Source organism: Nerophis lumbriciformis, linkage group LG09 (assembly GCF_033978685.3).
Source record: "Nerophis lumbriciformis linkage group LG09, RoL_Nlum_v2.1, whole genome shotgun sequence".
Lineage (NCBI taxonomy): Eukaryota > Metazoa > Chordata > Actinopteri > Syngnathiformes > Syngnathidae > Nerophis > Nerophis lumbriciformis.
In genome coordinates this window covers 22,264,431-22,284,898 of record NC_084556.2, presented here as the reverse complement: position 1 = coordinate 22,284,898, position 20,468 = coordinate 22,264,431, and the positions used below count along the sequence as shown (strand labels likewise).

The following is a 20,468-nucleotide window of genomic DNA, read 5'->3' as shown; positions in this document are numbered from 1 at the left end:
TCTTATGTGAGTTTTGATTTAGCAAAATGGTACATTTATGAATAGTGAATCTTTTGTAGCTCAGCACACTCCCTTTTTATATAATAAAAAAACACTTCAACCCAAAACATTTAGCTGTTATTGGGACTCTTTATTGTTTTTAAATACTAACAAACACATTACCACATTGATGAAACCATATATTTTGTAGTATTACATCAATAAGAAATACACGATTTTTAGTTAATATCATGTTTACATATACTTTGAAAAAATATATACTGTATTCTGTACTCGAGCCACGAACCAGCAACTTGAAGGTTTCTGGTTCGATCCCCAGCTTCCGCCATCCTAGCCACGTCCGTTGTGTCCTTGAGCAAGACACTTCACCCTTGCCCCTAATGGGTCGTGGTTAGGGCCTTGCATGGCAAGCTCCCGTCAGTGTGTGAATGGGCGAATGTGGAAATAGCGTAAAAGCGCTTTAAGTACTATGAAGGTAGAAAAGCGCTATACAAGTATAACACCATATATTTTGTGTTATTATTTTAATAAAATATACAACTTTTATATTTTTCAGAAAAGAATATAAACGCACACTTTGTCGACCCATAAAAATTAGCTATTATAATTGTCACTTAAAAATATTGTTTTTATCTTACGTTTACGTCGACTTCGAAACCGGAAGTAGTGGTGCATTTCCGGTGTCGCTGCCCTAATGCCCATAGCTAACTTTTCCCTTTTAGCTAACAACGGCAGGTTTTTGTACACAAATAAATAAATTAATATTGTCGTAATTGACCAGGGAAATAATGGAATTGAATACATTTCAAGAGCTTCGTGTTATGTTGCTAAAAGTAACACAAGCGCCGGGGAAATATAAGTATTAGTATTAATGTATGTCCAGTGTGTCGTCAGCTAGATAGTTGCTAGTTTTAGTAGTTTAATGACACATTGAAAGAAAATAACCTCATATTTTTTGTATAGCTGCTTCAAGAATGGTCTAATAAAGTGGGAGGAGAGCCAAGTAAGGTAAGTGAAAATGTCGTTGTTTACCTCACAGCTAACATGCTAACGTTAGCTAAAGTTAGCGCTAGCGTATGTATTCAAGTATCACTGATACAGTGTGCTTATATATATAATGTTCATGGTACAAATATATGTAATATAAATATATGAAACTAATACACTGAAAAATCCAGTCAAGGTGAATAGTGGTTGAGGGATTGCTGCGATCATCGAAGTGTTTTAAATGTTTTTTTCATAGCAATGTTAGCAATACATATAGATATTTGCCTAATGGTTCCAACTTTGTTTTTTAGAATGTCTGACTCCGACAGTGACGAAGATCAAGATCGTCCTTTCTCTATTACTGGCTTCTTATTTGGGAACATCAATGAAGATGGCCAACTGGAGGATGACAGTGTTTTGGACAATGTGAGCGTCAGCATTATCGTAATAATAATAATTAGCTTTATTGTCTCCGAGGAGAAATTTGTCTTAGACATCAAGACACAATGTTTTACATACATACATATAGTTCATCCGACAATACAGTGACGACAGGGAACAATGCGCAGGTATATCAGTTAGTTATGAGATCACACATTACACTCCCCCCGTATTGCACTATCCCAATATTGCACTCCTTATTATTGCATCCGGTTATTACAGTAGTTTTCTGTTGTTAAGTGCTTTGATTGCCAGTGGGACAAAGGAAAATCTATACCTGTTCAGTTTGTATGTTGCTGTTCTGTACCGTTTACCATTTGGCATCAACACAATTTCACTATGAAGTATGTGGTGTGGGTCACGGGTGATTTTAAGACCTCGCTTCCTCACAGTCTTGTCAAATATTTCTTGAAGGGAACAAGGGGCTGCATGCCAATTATTTTACCAGCCCTCTTGATAAGGTTTTGAAGTTGGGTTTTGAGTTTGACAGACAGATTTCCAAACCATGTGGAGATGCCATAACGGATGACAGATTCAATGTTTGCCTTATAAAACAACATCATGATATTTATTGCTTGCCACACTGTGGACCCTGAGCCTCCTTAGAAAGTGCAGGCACTGGTGAATACGGGAGCAAACACAGTCAACTTAGTTGGCTCAAGTTAACTGGGAATCAAAACAAATACCCAAATACTTATAGGAAGACACCTGCTCCACTCTCTCCCCATGGATAATAGTAAGGTTATACAATCCCGGAAAGTAATTTGCTGTTATTTGAATATAGTCATGTATTTATTTTTCATCCTAGGAGTCCAAAAAACATCTGGCTGGATTGGGAAATTTAGGTCTGGGCTCCCTCATCACAGAGATCACAGCCAATGAGGATGCTGAGCAAGAGGAAAGTAAAAACACCACTAGTGTGGATGCTGAGGGTGAGTGGAAATACACAATATTGATATTAATATCTCCAGGAAGGCCATTTGGAGGCTCAATTTGTCTGTGTTTTGCTTGCTTCAGGCTGGGTAAAAAGTACTGAAGATGCTGTTGATTATTCTGACATCAGTGAGGTTGCTGAGGATGAAACAAGGAAGTACCGTCAGGCCATGGGATCTTTGCAGCCCTGCAGAAAAACAGGTCCTCTTCAACCGCTTATTCTTTACATTTCTAGTATTATTGTAATTTTTAGCTATAATTGTGATATCATTTTGCTCATATCGCAACATAAAGATTTTCATGAGATTATTACAACGTTTTTGTCAAATTCAATGATAACAGATGATGACGACGACGACTATGACGCAGATTGTGAGGATATTGATTCAAAGCTCATGCCTCCTCCGCCACCACCGAGCGTTTCAACTGGGGCAAAGAAAGATGAGCCGACTTCTCAGAGCACAAATGGTATGCATGATTATTTCCTATGTTGTCCATTTCTTTATTTTTGTGCAACTTCTTGGCCTTTCGACAACTCAAACTGAATATTTTGTGATGGCTTGGTAGAAGCACTCCTCCCAGTAGAGTGACAAGATTCTGCAATAGAAATGTAATTTCAACATGTTCATATGTGTGTTGTTTGTGTTGCTTTTGTAAGACCATATCACATTTCATTTTTTCGAAGCCAAAATAATCTAACCCCTTTCACAGGTAACACGTATTTTAGACTTGGTGGAGGTCTGATAAATGTTTTCTGTTGATATGTTTAGAAAACTGAGTACTCAGTGAAGATTTTTTATTGTCAATTACACTTGAATGTAAATTTATTTTTTGATATGGATATAATTTTATTGATCCCCTCAGTGTGGCAACTCCATTTATAGTATCCAGGACAGTGACAATAGCAGCACACCATGCAGAGTAATCACGAAATAGATAAATTGAACAATAACGTATAAATAAAAAATGTATGTAATATGCAAACAAGGAAGTTGTTGAGTCTGTTGATTATGATCCTCGTTCAGAAATAAGGAATTATTCAATTGTATGGCTGCAGCTATTGATTATTTTAGTAATCAAGTAATCTATTGATTAATTTGTTTATTAATCAAATAATGGGATACAACACACTTTCCACTCTCAATGCGTTACTAAGGGAAAATAGTTTAAATAAAGAAGGATTTTCCTTATGACTTTTATTCTTTCTATACATGCGCATAACATTGAAATTGCACTTTTACAACAAGAGCATCACTGTGTATTACTTATATGTAGCATTTTTTTTAAACCTCTGTTGCCTAAAACCAGGTGACAGATAATACATAAAGAACCAAAATAAACAAAAAAAACTCTGATAAAATGTGATAAATTGGCTGAAAATGTATTTAGCAATTTGATACATGCACATTTAAAAAGGTATTCATTTGAAGATTGGTGTGTTGTTTTTTGGCAAACTATTTGTTAGCATTAACATGCAAACAATGTATGCTAACATGTCCCAAGATACCTGCATGTGTTTGAATAAAATATTTGTTATACAAGTCAAAAATATATGATGGCATTAGCTGCCAAAATAGAATTTTACCTTATTTCAGCTTTTTTGCTGCTCTTAATTATATGAAAGGAAACACAAATAGGAGCTTTTTTAAGTTAATCAATTCAGCCTTATTAATTTTTCATTTCTCTCTGCCTCTCCTAACAGTTGGGGAGGAAGGTGACGGCATCATCCTGCCGTCCATCATCGCACCTTCCTCTAATGCCGATAAGGCTGATTTCAGCAGTTCCTCAGACTCCGAGTCAGAAACAGACCGCCCTTGCCAGGTTTTGGGTGCCGGAGGCCCACCTGACAGCCTCAACCTCCCGCTGGCTGGCATCATGCAGAAAGATGCTGCTAAAGCACTTCCAGGTGTCACAGAGCTCTTCCCGGTTTTTCGACCTGGAAAGGTAGAGCATCCCCTCTTTATTAATCCACTGATTGTTCCATTTTTACACCCTAAGCAGTAATATTTTGGATTACACTCCCAGGTGCTGAGGTTCTTAAGGCTTTTTGGTCCAGGGAAGAACATGCCATCGGTTTGGAGGAGTGCCCGAAGGAAGAAGAAGCGTAAGCATCGGGATGTTCTGCCTGGCACACCACCTCCTGAGGGAGAGCTCACAGAACAAGGCGAGGATAAGAAATCAGGATGGGTGTACGAATACGCAAACCCTCCACCCCCAGAGCAGTGTCTCTCGGATGATGAGGTGATTCGTCAAGCTACTGAAATGCAATTAAGGCCTGCAGGATTCAAATTTACCACTGCTTTTCTGTGATACCAGATAACCATGATGGCTCCAGTTGAGTCTAAGCTTTCTCAAACTTGCGGCGATGGAGACAAGGAGGCAGAATCACGACCTAAAGTTGCCGAATGGCGATATGGGCCTGCACAGCTTTGGTACGACATGATTGGGGTCCCTGAGGACGGAAGTAATTTCAACTACGGATTGAAGCTGAAGGAAATAGAGTCTAGTGACCCAATGGAGCAGAACACAATGGAAAAAGCAACCAGGATGGCGCAGGAGGTTAGTAGGACCATGCAACTATACTACAGAATAAGTAAGGCAAGACAATATTGTTTATAGACCACAATTCGTATGTAATATGGTCGTATTTTCTGGTTCTAGTCAGCACTCAATCAGCAACATTTTGGATGTGCTGTGGCTGCTTTACAGATTGTTTAGAGAGCCCAGTGAGAAGGCTATTGCAGTAGTCTAGCCAGCTGGAAACAAAGGCATGGACTAGGGTCTCTTACTCTGCTTTAGACAATATTCCTTTAATTTTGGCAATGTTTAGTAGGGACGGCGTGGCGCAGTGGAAGAATGGCCGTGCGCGACCCGAGGGTCCCTGGTTCAATCCCCACCTAGTACCAACCTTGTCATGTCCGTTGTGTCCTGAGCAAGACACTTCACCCTTGCTCCTGATGGGTGCTGGTTAGCGCCTTGCATGGCAGCTCCCTCCATCAGTGTGTGAATGTGTGTGTGAATGGGTAAATGTGGAAGTAGTGTCAAAGCGCTTTGAGTACCTTGAAGGTAGAAAAGCGCTATACAAGTACAACCCATTAGTATGTAGTAAAAAGCTACTGATGTTATTGACTTAATGTGGCTGGTAAAGTTCAAATCTGAGTTTATTATTACCCCTCGGTTTCTCACCTGAATATTATGTTTCATAAAGGGGGTCTGAAGGGGACTGATACCATTTTACATTTGCTTCTGTTGGCCACAGGCAATGATTTCAGTTCTGTCTGAGTTTGGCTGAAGATAATTGTTTTGCTTACACACTCACCAATCTGTTTGATGCAGTTACAAAGTGAATCAATAAGCCAACGTTCACCGCCGTCAGTGACACAGATCTGAGTGTCACCTGCAAAGTTGTGGTAGGACACATTGTAGCTGCGTATTAGCTGGCCTAGTGGAAGCATGTACAAGTTGAACAATAGCGGTCACAGAAATTACCCCTGAGGAACCCTATTGGTCATAGCCATCTGGTCTGAGACACAGTTACCATTTCCATCAGAGTACGTCCAGTGATTGAGATAGGACTTGTACCAGTTAAGAGCAGAACCAGATATTCCCACTCCAGAATAAGTATTCACTTACCAATGTTGTGTTCAATGAATTGGTAGAATGTGAGGTGGTGTGATGATCCTGATGGCTGCAATAATGAGGGTGACGAGGAAAAATCGACCCTTGAGAATGAGCTCTTCTTGATGGTCACACAACTCCAGTGGGAAGATGACATTATCTGGAATGGGGAGGATGTAAAACACAAGGGCACCAAGACTCAGCGTGCCAGTCTTGCGGGGTGGTTGCCCTCGAGCATGACCCGCAATGCCAATGCTTATAATGCACAGCAAGGTAAGATGCCAAGAATGTGTCTGTTTTCTGAAAGGAAACGTTGTAATTGAAATGTGTACTTACTAAAATGTCATCTGTTTAACTTTAAGGTCTGGCAAGAAGTAATTCTCAATTGGTGCCACCTACACCACCTCCCTTGGTCAAAGCTTTGTCAATAACTGGCATGAAGCATAAACACAGCCATGATCATCACGGTAAGTTTGTTCGTTGGAAATAAAATTACAAAGATCTTATTTCAGGCCAAAATGTCAACAACAGTTCTTTTTCCTCAGCCAATCACGAAGACGATGCTCCGTGGTTCTCCATTTTTCCCATTGACAATGAAGAGTTGGTGTACGGACGCTGGGAAGACAACATTATTTGGGATGATCAGGAGATGGAGCGCATCCTCATGCCGCCTGTTCTTACACTTGATCCTAATGATGAAAATATCATTCTTGGTATGTTCAGTTCTTATTTTGTTTCCTGTGTGTTAAAAATAAACCGGTATTGTTTGCTGATATCAAATTGTGGAATTACTCTAAATATCATATTCATTTAAACTATGGTCCAATGTGTGACAATTGAGTCAATTACAAATCTGTACTACAGTGAACTGAATGGCATATTAGCCTTAAAGGGTAACTACACTTTTTTTGGAATTTTGCCTATCATTCACAATCATTAGGATAAAGAAGAAGACACGTCTTTTTTTTTCTTTAGGATTCCAAAGATAGTAAAAAAAACACTTGAAAGATGTGACTAATGGGAGTCACCGTTGTAGCCTTCAAAGCTCTCTAAAAACAACTTCAAAACCCTCCAAATAATGTTTTATATACACACCGCAAGTCTATATATAATGTAGTAACAGACACGTTCATAACAATATGTAATATATGCAATATTTACCGTATATTTACACACCGCATTGCCAGAACTTATTTTCTCAGCACAATTATTTCCGTTTCCATATTAACGCACTTCTGACTTCCGGCAAATGTGTGTTCCTACTTCCGGAAGCAAAGGCGTGTGTGTTTTAATCATAACAGACTTGGTAATAGACGACGAATATGGCTATTTTTGGACAAATGAGGATTCACAACCTTATATTTTTGAAGCTGAATATACAGAGGATGAACTTCTGGTTATAGAAGCGAGCACGAAGGAAGGGTGAAACAGAGCAGAACTTGGTCACTGTGTAAATGTGGAACTTGGAGCCAAGCTATGCCGACATAAATGTAGTGCTTACACAAAATAAACAGCAAAAAACATCCCTGACCAGCTGAACCAAACAAACTGTCCATCGAGTGAGTCACTATAATATTGATCATGATACACGCAGATCATGCGTGTTATTACAACTACAGTACATATGCTGTTAAGCTATATGTGTACAAACAACACATGAAATAATACATTACAGATACTGTAATATGATTGTTCTAATTTTTCAGTCAGTACAGATTGGTGTTCTATCGCATTGTGTTGTACATTACAAACTCAAAAGCAATTCGGGTGTTGACGCAGAAGCTAGCTGATCTCTCGCAGTAGCTAGCTCACAGCTAATACCATGGCATACCGATGTGTTACTACGCTAGAAAAAGAGTTCTTCCGTGTTCGCTCCCCCAATAACAATATGTCACTACAGTTTGGTTATTGTGCAGGTTACGGAACATAAATTAAGTATTGTTGGCGGTTTTTGGATGATTTTTTTAAAGTGATTCAGAGGTAGAATAGATTGCTCCCATTAGCTGCATTGCTAGCCACCTAGAACAAGCCAATTATTACCAATTAGATGCTAAAACAACAAAAACCTTTTGTCTTCTTGTTTCTCATGAGGATTGTGATCGATACGCAAAAATCCCCAAAAAGTGCAGTTCCCCTTTAAAAGCAGTATCTGCCTCTTTAATATCAAATAGCATGTGTTTCCCATACATTGATTTACTCCTGGTGGCCCACCACAATAGATTTGGCGCTACATGTTTGCCTTTGTTCATAAATGTGTTATAACATACCTGCTCTGCCAGAGAATAAGAAGAACGGCGCACAGCGGCTCATTGTTGTTGCCAACCTAGTGACTTTGTCGCTATATTTAGCAAGTAATCAGATCCCACTAGACACTTTTCGGCAAAAAGGTGACTAAAAATGTGTCACTTATGGAGATCTGTGAAATAAAAGTACCTATTGCGCTTCTCAACGAGCACCATGTGCTGCTGTGCTCCCTTCCCCCATCTAAAAGGACTCTGCCTGTCACGTTTACGGCCCATTGGAAATTACAGAACTCTTGAAGGGGGCCTATTATGCAAAACCAACTTGTCTTACCTCTTGGAACCTGCTGTTGTGTATTTGGGATCTGCATAAGCCCCAAAAATATGAAACCAAACCGTGGAGGCATTGCAGAGATATTTATAAAACAATCTTGCTTCCTTCATACTTCCGGTAAATTAGCCATTTTAAATTTGCCAATTTGTGGTGTTTTTCCCATTGTTAATGTCAGCAGATTATCCATATATGGTGTAGATTTACCCAAAGGGCTTTGCGAGAGTCCGTCATTGTAGTTCGACGGTGTCGTCAATAAGCTCCTTTTTTTTCACTACCCTCATATTGTGGGTCAGACTGCCTCGTACATGCACATGCATCCTCCAAAGCTGCCGTTTCTAATACAAAGTAGCTTATAGTTTAAACTTTTTAAAGAATCACTAAGTAACTTGTCAACCTTCATGAACTATTTTCATAATATTTGGGATGATACATGGACTGAAAACCAGTTGAATGACACCTCTGTCGTGGCCTGAGGGGGTCTGTATCGCTTTTACTGGCACTTAGCAACGTTGAGTAGGGTGGCAGAAATCCTGCCACACAAAAAACTACTACTGTACTGACTTGCTTTAGGCATACATCACTCCCCCTCTCCCCATTTGTTAAAAAGACAGAAGTCGATGCGAACGCCTACGTACCGGCAGAAAACTAAAAGAAGAAGAAAAGAATGCCTGCATGCAATTACTGCTATCGTGGTAGAAGCTGCAAAACATCCAAAAAAACATAACGTTTTGTCTGAGGAGACAAAAAAGAAAGAGGGAGGTTATCCGGATAAAAGGACAGTCAGGATCAACATTGCTCGGCTTTTACTTGCTGCCTTGAGCTTAAAGATGAGGATGATGCTGCCTTGGCTCTGTTCCTGCTAAACTAGTAAGTACCTTTTGATGTACAAATCAAAATTATACTGCTAATTTTAGCTATCGGAAATAAATAGCCGCCAGCTTGGTAGTTCGCAGTTCCAAACTCCTTCTTTCAAAAAAACTCTCCCGCCTTTCTTTGCTTTGGACCTGTATCCGCCCCGATACATTCTTGGTAGTAGCGTCCTGTTTGTAGCGCAATCCAAGATAATTTCTTTATAGTGTCTGCTATTTGAAATCAACATACCCATTAGAGATTTTATATTTGTGCCTGTATTACAGCGGACATCATGTCAGTTTGATGCTATATGCGCTAGTCCTCATGGGAAACGTGGTCTTCCTCTGGCAAAACACTACCGCTTTGGTCCACTGGCACCGCCAAAATCAACCAAAACTTAAAAGTTCTTAAGTGCGGCTTTAATCTGTCAGTATACTCGTTATGGAAGCGCTAAAAACTACAAGAAAGATGGCGGGGAGAGGACGCAGTCGAAGTGGAGCCCAAAAAATAAGACCGCTCACAAAACGGCGCATCCTGTGGAGATTGTCAGAAAGAGGCTTGAAAATAGTTTGTAAAACATAATCTATGCAACATTATGGCCAAAGAGCTACTCTTACATGTTATGTACACTACAAGGAAATGTTTCAAATGTAGAAAAAAAAAATCATAATATGACCCCTTTTACATTACACCTAACTGCCAGGAAACATGCGGCAGGCGGCTCCGTCTTTTAAAAGAGATAAAAAGAAGCAACAGAACAAAGATTGTTCATAGTTTTAAATATATATTTTTTGCTTTTCATGTTTTTTAAACCAATTTTTGCCAATGCATCCCTGCCAATCAAGCAAATTCAACCATTGCTTCCATCCATCCGCCTGCGCCCCCAAGTGCTAAGTGCTGGCTATATGTATGGCTTGTGAACTTTATCAAGCGCATTTTTCCTTTGTTTTATTGTCAAATCGATGTAAACATTTTTTGGGGAAGAAGTTACACAAGGTTTGGAAACATTGATGCTTGTTTTTGATTCTGTACCTTCATCAGAATCTAATTTAACCCCCATTTTTGTCCAGAAATTCCTGATGAAAAGGAAGCAACAACATCACACTCCCCATCAAAGGAGAATAAGAAGGAAACAGCAATCAAAAAGAGTCGCATCCTGCTTGGGAAGACCGGGGTGATAAAAGATGAACCGCAACAGGCAAGTCAACTCAATATGTCTTGCCAAGTCAACCCCATTTTCTTGATACGATGGATGTGAAAAGTGTTGAATGCTTAAATAAAATTCATGCAAATGACGGTCTATGAACCTTGGGAACAAAGACTTCAGTTCTATGTTGTTTTTCCTCAACTCAGAACATGTCCCAGCCGGAGGTGAAGGACCCCTGGAATCTCTCCAACGATGAGTTCTACTATCCCAAACAGCAGGGTCTGAGGGGCACGTTCGGTGGCAACATCATTCAGGTGACAGAACGATACAACTATAGAAGTAACCATAGCCATTAAGTTGAAAATACATAATTTTAATGAACGAATAATCCCTTGAACAGCATTCCATCCCAGCCCTGGAGTTGAGGCAGCCCTTCTTCCCCACCCACATGGGACCAATGAAGCTGCGGCAATTCCATAGATCGTCTTTGAAGAAGTACTCGTTTGGGTCTTTGGCCCAGCCGGGTCCACACCCTGTACAGCCTCTGCTCAAGCACATTAAGAAGAAGGCCAAGGTGGCGCCATGCTCAATAGTAGCCGTAATGTTCTGCGACTGCGCAGGTAACTTTATAAACACTGATGTGTCCGTGTGAATATAGATGCGAGAACAGGAGCGGCAGGCGGCGGGAGGAGGAGACATGTTTTTCATGCGCACCCCTCAGGATTTGACAGGCAAGGATGGCGATCTCATCTTGGCAGAGTATAGTGAAGAACACACGCCTCTCATCATGCAAGTTGGCATGGCAACTAAGATTAAAAACTACTACAAAAGGGTGGGTATTATTTTCAATTGAATTTAACATCTCTTGACTCATTCTGGGTCAATGCAGCTTACAATAATGATATTTCTTGGGATCTGCATTATTCAGAAACCTGGAAAAGATCCTGGTGCACCAGATTGCAAATATGGAGAAACAGTATACTGCCATACTTCACCTTTCCTGGGCTCCCTTCACCCTGGACAACTGCTCCAAGTTAGCAAAACATGAACAATTTCCATGACGCTTATATTGCATATTCATCACATTTTTACTCCTTAATATTTCCCCTTTTTTGTAGGCTTTTGAAAACAACCTTTTCCGCGCTCCCATTTACCTGCACAAGATGCCAGAGACTGACTTTTTAGTCATTAGAACACGCCATGGCTATTACATCAGAGAGATAGTAGACATAATGGTGGTCGGGCAGGCTTGCCCGTTATATGAAGTTCCAGGGCCCAACTCTAAACGAGCCAATACCCACATCAGAGACTTCCTTCAAGTATGCTGATTTGCCTGATTCCATTTTACATACATGTAATTGTGTCAAAGCTCCAATGTCATACCTACCATACACCTGTCATACTCTGCAGGTGTTCATTTACCGCTTGTTCTGGAAGAGCAAGGATCGACCGCGGAGGATTCGCATGGAGGACATAAAGAAAGCATTTCCGTCGCATTCTGAGAGCAGCATCAGGAAGAGACTAAAACTCTGTGCCGACTTCAAACGTACAGGTACTTATATAGTTACTATGTTCTGTATGTCCAAAATTAACGAGTGCATAATTTAAAAGACCTGGCTATTACGCAACAGTGCAAAATTGAAGTCATCAAAAAGGACTGTACTGGTGGATGCAGTTTGAATTGAATTGTATGTAAGAAAGGAGTCTGAGCATGAAGACCGTTATTAATATTGTTAATATGGCTTTGTCACTGAAGGTGAGCCCTCAGACAATATAGCACACAATCACACAGTATGTATGTTCAGGAAATCATTGTTGTCTTCACTATTTTGAAAAGCGTAGTGTCAATACTGTGGTAATTAATTCCCAAAGATCAGATGGGACGGCGTGGCTCAGATGGTTGCGTGACCGCTCAATCTGATGTATGAATGTGAATGAATGTTTAGTGGTGGTGGTAGAGGCCATAGTCACAAATTGGCAGCCATGCTTCCGTCAGTCTACCACAGGGTAGCTGTGGCTACAAATGTCGCTTACCACCACCAAAGTGTGAATGTGGAGTGAATGAATGATTGCTTTTCAGTTCTCTGTGGAGCTTTTTGAGTCTCTAAAAAGCGCAATATGAATCTAATCCATTATTATTATTAAAGATGAAGACCGAATCGTTCAAAAGCCAGAGCAATTTTACCAATAAGAAATAATCTAAATCCAATTAATTTGTTCCAAGACTCAAAAATATGGACACAAAATATATTTTATAGAGAATAAATATGTAAAATACATATACATGATGAATGAAATGGCTAAATTAACCTTTTACCTTTTCGGGAAGACTCTTGTTGGCGAAGACGGCGATGAGCTGATAAGGCGGAGGGGAAAGTCACCCAGACGCCACATTTTGTACTTTGCTGCGATTGCTTTTATTAAATTCCCGTCTAATTGGTTCACGGGCCTGACCGTGGTGAATTAATTTTTGTGAAATAGGATTGTTATTTATGAATGCAATATTTTCATAGTTAAAGTATAAAAACTGTTTACAACCTTCTAAATATGTTTTTTTAACATAAGTAGAGCTCTCTACACATGAAGTAACAACCATATAGTCATCTTTACACTCATTTACCCAATATATAGCCTTTAGTATGTTCTTCTTGCCAGTAGCCGGAGGCTTTGATTGTTGTCGAGGCTTCCAGTACGGTCAATACATGGGAATACTTTGTCACAGCCTGAGTATTTTCTCTGAGTATTTTCTCTGAGTTGCAACTGGGCTTTGATATGTTAAAACAGCGGCCGTTACTTGTTTTGTAAATTGTTTGTCAACTTGATCAACTTGTTCTTGCCGAAGATGACACTAGCTGTGTCACTAGTATTGTGGAAAGTCCCGCCCGCCGTGTAGTTTGTGGTGCTGTTGTATTATAATCAATCACATCAAAGGCTCACCAATGCGAAGGTGGGTTATTGGTCAGGCAGTAGTACAAGATGTTTTACTCTCCACTTAACATGAAAAACAGGTTTGTAAACAATGGATCCATTGGCATGGAAACGGAAGTCCCCTTTGGTCAATATCTCTCTATGTACAATGCATCTGGAAAGTATTTACAGTGCTTCACTTCTTCCACATTTTATGTTACAGCTTTATTCCAAAATGTAATAAATTAATTTTTTGTACCCAAAATTCCAAACACAATTGCCCATAACGACAAAGTAAAAAGGTTTAGATTTTTTTTTTTTTTAATTAAAACTAAAGTCACATATACATAAGTATTAACAGCCTTAGCTTAATACGTTGTTCAATCTATCATTCAAAGTTTACGTATATAGCCCTTAATCACAAATGTCTCAAATGTTGATGCACCTTTGGCAGCAATTACAGCCTCAAGTCTTTTTGAATACGGTGCCACAAGCTTGGCACACCTATCTTTGGGCAGTTTCGCCCATTCCTCTTTGCCTATTCTTTTTTGCAGCACCTCTCAAGTTACATCAGATTGTATGGGACGTGTTGGTATTCATCCAGCATGTCTCTGTACATTTCTTAGTAAAATGTTTGCCAATATGCACCTGAAATACTCTGACCATGAGAAACAAAACAACATTTGAAGCACTGTGTGGCGAGGAATGAGTAGTGGTTTTTACTTTCTTTATCAAAGTGCTGGCACTTGCAACTTTCTTTGGTCCCGTGGTGGCTTATTTTGCAGTCACACACAATAAAAGAAGCACAGAGACTGAATCACCAACCCGTGGGATTCTTTGTCTGGGCACTGGATTTCGCAGAATGATACGTGATTACGTTGGTAAACAGACTACCGGTAGTTTGTTATGTACATTGTTTGGCCATACGATAACTGAGGCGGTACATGAAAACAGGCAAACTTTTGGTGGCATTGTGACAAATTCTACCAAAAGTAGGCTTAGGAAAACCAAGTTACCACTGTACTAGTAAATGACTAAAAAGGATACATTGAAGATTTGTAGAAAATATGTGGAGTTGATGTACCAATAACATCACAGTGTTGGATGGTTCAGTAACCAGTTTAGATATTTTAGGCCCAACAAGTTAATTCTCTAAGCAGTCTGCCATTTACAGAAATATAATTTATTAATCCTCGGGTTGCTTCAATATATACGGTATCTCCCTCGCTTGACTTTAGTACCTTGAGGGTTTTTTAAACTGCTGGACTGACTGCTGCTTGGCTGAATACACTAATATTGTTTTATTTTGATGCCAGGGATGGATTCCAACTGGTGGGTGCTTAAGCCTGATTTCAGATTGCCAACGGAGGAGGAGATCCGAGCAGTGGTGTCTCCAGAGCAGTGCTGTGCTTACTATAGCATGCTGGTGGCTGAGCAAAGACTCAAGGTAACATGTTATGTCACTAAAAATCTCCATCAAAATAATGTACACAAGCTTCACTTTAAGTTATCTGACCATGACTTACCTTCAGGATGCTGGGTATGGCGAGAAATCATTTTTTGCCCCAGAGGAGGAGAATGAAGAGGACTTTCAAATGAAGATTGATGATGAGGTATTTGTCTCTACAGTTGTGACTGCTTTCTTACTATATTATGGCCCCAGTAGAGTTGTCATTCATTCTTACTCATTGTAGGTGCGTACAGCTCCCTGGAACACCACAAGAGCCTTCATCTCTGCCATGAAGGGAAAATGCTTGTTGGAAGTTTCCGGTGTTGCTGATCCGACAGGCTGTGGAGAAGGTTTTTCCTACGTCAAAGTGCCCAATAAGCCCACTCAACAAAAGGTATGTATGTGTAAATCTTTCTGCAAAATACAGACATCCATCCATCCATTTTCTACCTCTTATTCCCTTTGGGATCGCGGGGGGCGCTGGAGCCTATCTCAGCTACAATCGGGCGGAAGGCGGCGTACACCCTGGACAAGTCGCCACCTCATCGCAGGGCCAACACAGATAGACAGACAACATTCACACTCACATTAACACACTAGGGCCAATTTAGTGTTGCCAATCAACCTATCCCCAGTCTCTTAATGTATTTATTATTCAAATGGAGATAGGCTTAGTTTCATAGTACAAACTAGAAATGTACCTTTTGTGGGTTTTTTTCCAGCCGATGCAGATCACTTCCTGCTTCTCAAGACTGTTACCAATAACTAATAACTTATTTATGTCTATCATTCTTTAAATGTACATTTAACTGTAGTTTGTGCACACCTTTTTTTGCCGCTGTTTTTGGAGTAGCTTTTTTAGCAGCATGCGTCTTCATAGGCTTTTAAAACTGTCGTATCAATGCTGGCATTCTGGTGCAAATAGCACGTGACATGTCTTCCTCTGAAACAGTGAAGACGCCATATTTGTTTATAGTACGCTCAAATGAAGTGTACGACAAGAAAAAGCGTGCTATGTTTGCACACCCAACCAACCTATTAATAACTTATTTAATTTGTAGGCTGCCTTTTTAACCACGCAAAACAAGAACTAGGATTCCCCGTGGTCTCCTACCAGTCGGACGTGCCCGAAACACCTCCCTGGGGCAGTGTTCGGGGGGCATTCTGACCAGATGCCCAGAAAAGATAAAGATAATTATATAAAACAACAAATGATATAATCAATATGTACAGATAAAATAATCAAAAGATAATAATTAAATAAAAGGATAAAATCAGCATGTAACAAACAAATAGAGGACATTGTAGAGGCAATTTTATAATTATACATAAGCAATTTTAAACAGATGGGTTTTGAGTCTTGATTTAAATGTATGAAGGCAGTCAATGTTGCAAATGTCAAGTGGGAGAGAGTACCAGAGTTTGGTAGCAGAGTAACTAAAAGCTCTGCTTTAAGTTACTCTGAAATGTGAGAGAGCAATATTTTGGCCCAAGTTTTTGATATAATAGATCGGTAAAAATGTACACAGGGTTTTTAATTTTCCCCCTGTTGGTGTAATGGCCAGATGTTGGATTTTTTGTCGATGTTCTAGACCTGTGTGTACAGCTATTCTAAAACATGTGATTTTTGTCCTGCAGGATGATAAAGAGCCACAGCCTGCTAAGAAGACTGTTACAGGAACCGATGCAGATTTGAGGAGACTTTCACTGAAGAATGCCAAGCAACTTCTGCGCAAGTTTGGTGTGCCGGAAGAAGAAGTAAGTTTATAATGAAAACATTCTCCTCATACTTGGACACAAAATTTCTAAATAGTTTGAAAGTGACTGTGTTGTTTTGTACGTATGTTAGATCAAGAAGCTTTCCCGCTGGGAGGTGATTGACGTAGTGAGAACCATGTCAACAGAACAGGCGCGTTCAGGTGAAGGCCCCATGAGCAAGTTTGCCAGAGGCTCTCGTTTCTCCGTCGCAGAGCACCAGGAGCGGTACAAGGAAGAATGCCAGAGGATCTTTGACCTGCAGAACAAGTAATACATATTGTAAGTTATTCTTGATTGAGTCTGTGGAACACTCAGCTTTGTTGTTTTTTCACCACAGGGTGCTAGAATCGACAGAAGTTCTGTCCACGGACACTGACAGCAGCTCGGCAGAGGACAGTGACTTTGAGGAAATGGGGAAGAACATTGAGAACATGCTGCAGAACAAGAAGACTAGTTCACAACTGTCACGCGAAAGGGAAGAGCAGGAGCGGAGAGAGCTGCACAGGATGCTAATGGGAGAGGACAGTGACCGTGACCATAAGGGACGCAAAGAGCGACGCAAAGTCTTGTGTGAGTCATCATCTGTGCTTGTTCGTTTTTTTGCCAGACACTTTCGAGACACACATTCGAGGTAACTATATTCCTTTGGCTTTTTTAGCCAGTTCATTGTCCATCAGCTCCCACAAGGATGACGACACATCATCCGTGACGAGCCTCAACTCTGCAGCCACAGGACGTCGCCTTAAGATCTATCGAACCTTCAGAGATGAGGATGGTAAGGACTATGTGCGCTGCGAGACGGTGCGCAAGTCTGCAGTCATCGATGCCTACACCAGGATCAGGACTACTAAGGATGATGAATTCATGTTAGTTTTGCCACTTCAACCTTCTTTTCATATTTAAATGACAACTTGATTCAAGGTATTCATGTGTATTTCATTAATTTTCGGGGTTGTTTTTGGCTTCAGACGAAAGTTTGCACTCTTTGACGAGCAGCACAGAGAAGAAATGAGGAAGGAACGCCGTCGTATCCAGGAGCAGCTTAGGAGGTTAAAGCGAAATCAAGAGAAAGACAAGTTTAAGGGCCCACCGGAAAAGAAGGCGAAGAAAATGAAAGAGAGACCAGACCTCAAGGTAAAAGTAAGCTTACAGACCAAATACTATATTCTTTTCTGTCCTTTTTTTAGTCCTCTTCTATTTTGATGTTCATATTATAATAAATGGGGATGTTCGATAAATATCGTGATGATATTAGAAATTATGTCAACGTATTATTCTATACCAGTTTAAAATTGGTGCTGAACGGTGCCAGAACCGGTACTTGAAAAAAGGAAAACATAACTATTTTGTCGAAAAACAATGTTTTTTGTTCTCCTGGAATTTTTTGACATCCAAGTAAAAAAAATAATATTAATTTGAATACTTCAATTATATAAATACAATTATAACTAAGTAATAAATCCGCCAATATGAAATAAAACTGCTAGCCAATAGTGTGCAAAATATTTTTTACAGTATGCATGTACTTCATGTTTACATTCTGCTAATTAAGTGCATACAGTTCTGAACAAATCTACCGTTGCTAGTTAATACATGCAAGAGTTGTGTATTCATTGAACAATATTAATAGTTAGACGACTTGCGCGGGTTGCAATGTTGATGATCAGAATTCTGGGGTTGGGGAATGCATTTCATTCTGAGTGTAATTGGTAGATAATGAGAAAGAATTGCGCTGCAGGTGTAGAGCGCGACGGAAAAAATGTGTATACAAATTTGAATACGGTGCTGGAACAGCACTGCTGTTGGCGAGGTAAAGTCAGCAATAAAGTTTAAAAAGAGTGTCAAGCTTTGTGGGCCTCTGTCGGGAGTCGGAACAGTGATGGGACCTTTTGCTTTTTTATGGGAGATTTTAAGTGCACAGTCTTTTGCTTCTAAATACCTACTCAGATTTTCTTGTTTCTTAAACTGATTTCTTACCAAAATAACTTAGAAAAGGAATTCCTGAAGTTAAAATATAATGATGTCAAATGTTATGGAAAATGTATTTTATATTCCTTTATATATGCTCAAATTAGAACAAATTGTAAGAAATAAAGACCCAACTTTGTTAAACAAAAAACATCCAACTCCAATGTGTGTATTATCTGTAAATTTCTCTTTACAGTGAAACAAAACATTACACAGCTAAACACACATTGCTCACATTTCCAATGTGTAGTCTCTAAATCTTTAGCAACATTCATCACTCTCGTCTCCCCTTTCCGCTGTTAATCTTGCCGAAAAAAGCAATGTCTTTTTCACGTCAAAAAGGTAGCAAAGTCAAATGTCAAAGAGCCGGATCGTTGGTGAATGGCAAATCACGCGTCGTGACGCTACGTTACTTACCGGTACATCATTTCTGCCTGCTCTTAGCACCAAAAAGAGGCAGCGATAGCAGCAAAATTTTCTAAATCCGTTTACATCGCTATGGCACCAAGTTTTGGTACACATCCCAATTAATATAAGTATGGATGAATGTAGTACAAGTAAGTTAAGTATTTTTCTTCACTGATGTGTATTCATGCTCCTTAATTTTTTGACTGTTTTCCCTAGTTAAAGTGCGGTGCCTGCGGCGCCATCGGGCACATGAGGACGAACAAATTCTGCCCACTCTACTATCAGACCAACGCACCACCTTCTAACCCAGTCGCAATGACTGAGGAGCAGGAGGAGGAGCTAGAAAAGACGGTCATTCACAATGATAACGAGGAGCTGATCAAGGTGGAGGGCACAAAGATCGTGCTTGGCAAGCAACTCATTGAAAGGTAGATAATTAGCTTTGTCATTTTAACATTTTAATTAATCAAATTCTGGATTTTTCATTTTTAACATTCATTATTTTGCAGTGCTGATGAAGTGCGGAGAAAATCTTTAGTGCTCAAGTTCCCCAAGCAACAACTTCCTCCGAAGAAGAAGAGACGAGTTGGCAATGCTTTGCATTGTGATTACCTCATCGTAAGCAAAAAAGGCTTCAGAGCATGTTTTAACAGGAAATTAAATTGAGGCTATTTTGACATATTTTCTTCATACTTCTAGAAACCACACAAGGCGATCCATCGCAGACGCACGGACCCTATGGTGACCTTATCCTCTGTGCTTGAGAGCATCATTAATGATATGCGGGACCACCCTAATGTAAGCATCATTCAACTCCTCTATTAATGTTTGCATACAAAGTGCTGAAGACTTTTCTTCCTCCAGACATACCCGTTCCACACGCCAGTCAATGCCAAGGTTGTGAAGGACTACTACAAGATCATCACGCGGCCCATGGACCTACAGACGCTCAGGGAGAACGTGCGCAAACGAATGTACCCGTCCAGGGAGGAGTTCCGAGAAGCAGTAGAGCTCATCTTTAAGAACAGTGCCACATACAACGGTGAGACATGGTGCTTTGAAAATAACTTTTGAATTCAAACCATCTTGGGCTGTGCTTATCGTTATAGGAGCGAAACATCCAATCACACAAGTGGCGCAGTCAATGCTGGACCTTTGTGATGCTAAACTGAAAGAGGCGCGTGTGACTGTTACGCCATTTTTTATTCAATGTCGTATTTCAATGATGGTTAATTATTCATATTTGTGTGTGCCTTCACAGAAAGAGGACAGACTTGTTAGGCTTGAAAAGGCCATCAATCCATTACTGGATGATGATGATCAGGTGGCTTTCTCTTTCATTCTGGACAATATTGTTACCCAGAAGATGATGGTGGTTCCTGATGTAAGTTTTTTGTATTTGGATGTGCTGGTTTGTTGTTAAAT

The 20,468-nt window shown here is 40.0% G+C and overlaps 1 protein-coding gene across 2 annotated transcripts in view; it reads left to right on the top strand.

The window, feature by feature from the left end:
• The first annotated feature begins 692 nt into the window (after nucleotides 1-692).
• Nucleotides 693-20,468, top strand: part of taf1 (TAF1 RNA polymerase II, TATA box binding protein (TBP)-associated factor) — a 31,847-nt gene continuing 12,071 nt past the window's right edge. The window contains exons 1-33 of one of the 2 annotated variants that reach the window (XM_061962219.1): nucleotides 693-873; nucleotides 964-1,008; nucleotides 1,299-1,413; nucleotides 2,237-2,360; nucleotides 2,446-2,562; nucleotides 2,704-2,829; nucleotides 4,064-4,305; nucleotides 4,387-4,602; nucleotides 4,678-4,920; nucleotides 6,021-6,252; nucleotides 6,342-6,446; nucleotides 6,525-6,692; nucleotides 10,476-10,603; nucleotides 10,759-10,866; nucleotides 10,953-11,126; nucleotides 11,211-11,384; nucleotides 11,481-11,585; nucleotides 11,671-11,871; nucleotides 11,963-12,104; nucleotides 14,776-14,906; nucleotides 14,992-15,072; nucleotides 15,154-15,303; nucleotides 16,548-16,667; nucleotides 16,759-16,934; nucleotides 17,005-17,237; nucleotides 17,326-17,533; nucleotides 17,636-17,807; nucleotides 19,260-19,471; nucleotides 19,553-19,661; nucleotides 19,743-19,841; nucleotides 19,908-20,085; nucleotides 20,153-20,220; nucleotides 20,305-20,427. In XM_061962219.1, the coding sequence (XP_061818203.1) occupies nucleotides 1,300-1,413; nucleotides 2,237-2,360; nucleotides 2,446-2,562; nucleotides 2,704-2,829; nucleotides 4,064-4,305; nucleotides 4,387-4,602; nucleotides 4,678-4,920; nucleotides 6,021-6,252; nucleotides 6,342-6,446; nucleotides 6,525-6,692; nucleotides 10,476-10,603; nucleotides 10,759-10,866; nucleotides 10,953-11,126; nucleotides 11,211-11,384; nucleotides 11,481-11,585; nucleotides 11,671-11,871; nucleotides 11,963-12,104; nucleotides 14,776-14,906; nucleotides 14,992-15,072; nucleotides 15,154-15,303; nucleotides 16,548-16,667; nucleotides 16,759-16,934; nucleotides 17,005-17,237; nucleotides 17,326-17,533; nucleotides 17,636-17,807; nucleotides 19,260-19,471; nucleotides 19,553-19,661; nucleotides 19,743-19,841; nucleotides 19,908-20,085; nucleotides 20,153-20,220; nucleotides 20,305-20,427 (4,779 nt within the window). In that variant the 5' untranslated portion in view covers nucleotides 693-873; nucleotides 964-1,008; nucleotide 1,299. Of the gene's footprint in view, nucleotides 1,009-1,298; nucleotides 1,414-2,236; nucleotides 2,361-2,445; nucleotides 2,563-2,703; nucleotides 2,830-4,063; nucleotides 4,306-4,386; nucleotides 4,603-4,677; nucleotides 4,921-6,020; nucleotides 6,253-6,341; nucleotides 6,447-6,524; nucleotides 6,693-10,475; nucleotides 10,604-10,758; nucleotides 10,867-10,952; nucleotides 11,127-11,210; nucleotides 11,385-11,480; nucleotides 11,586-11,670; nucleotides 11,872-11,962; nucleotides 12,105-14,775; nucleotides 14,907-14,991; nucleotides 15,073-15,153; nucleotides 15,304-16,547; nucleotides 16,668-16,758; nucleotides 16,935-17,004; nucleotides 17,238-17,325; nucleotides 17,534-17,635; nucleotides 17,808-19,259; nucleotides 19,472-19,552; nucleotides 19,662-19,742; nucleotides 19,842-19,907; nucleotides 20,086-20,152; nucleotides 20,221-20,304; nucleotides 20,428-20,468 lie in introns of both variants that reach the window. The other variant, XM_061962220.1, reaches the window with a different exon arrangement.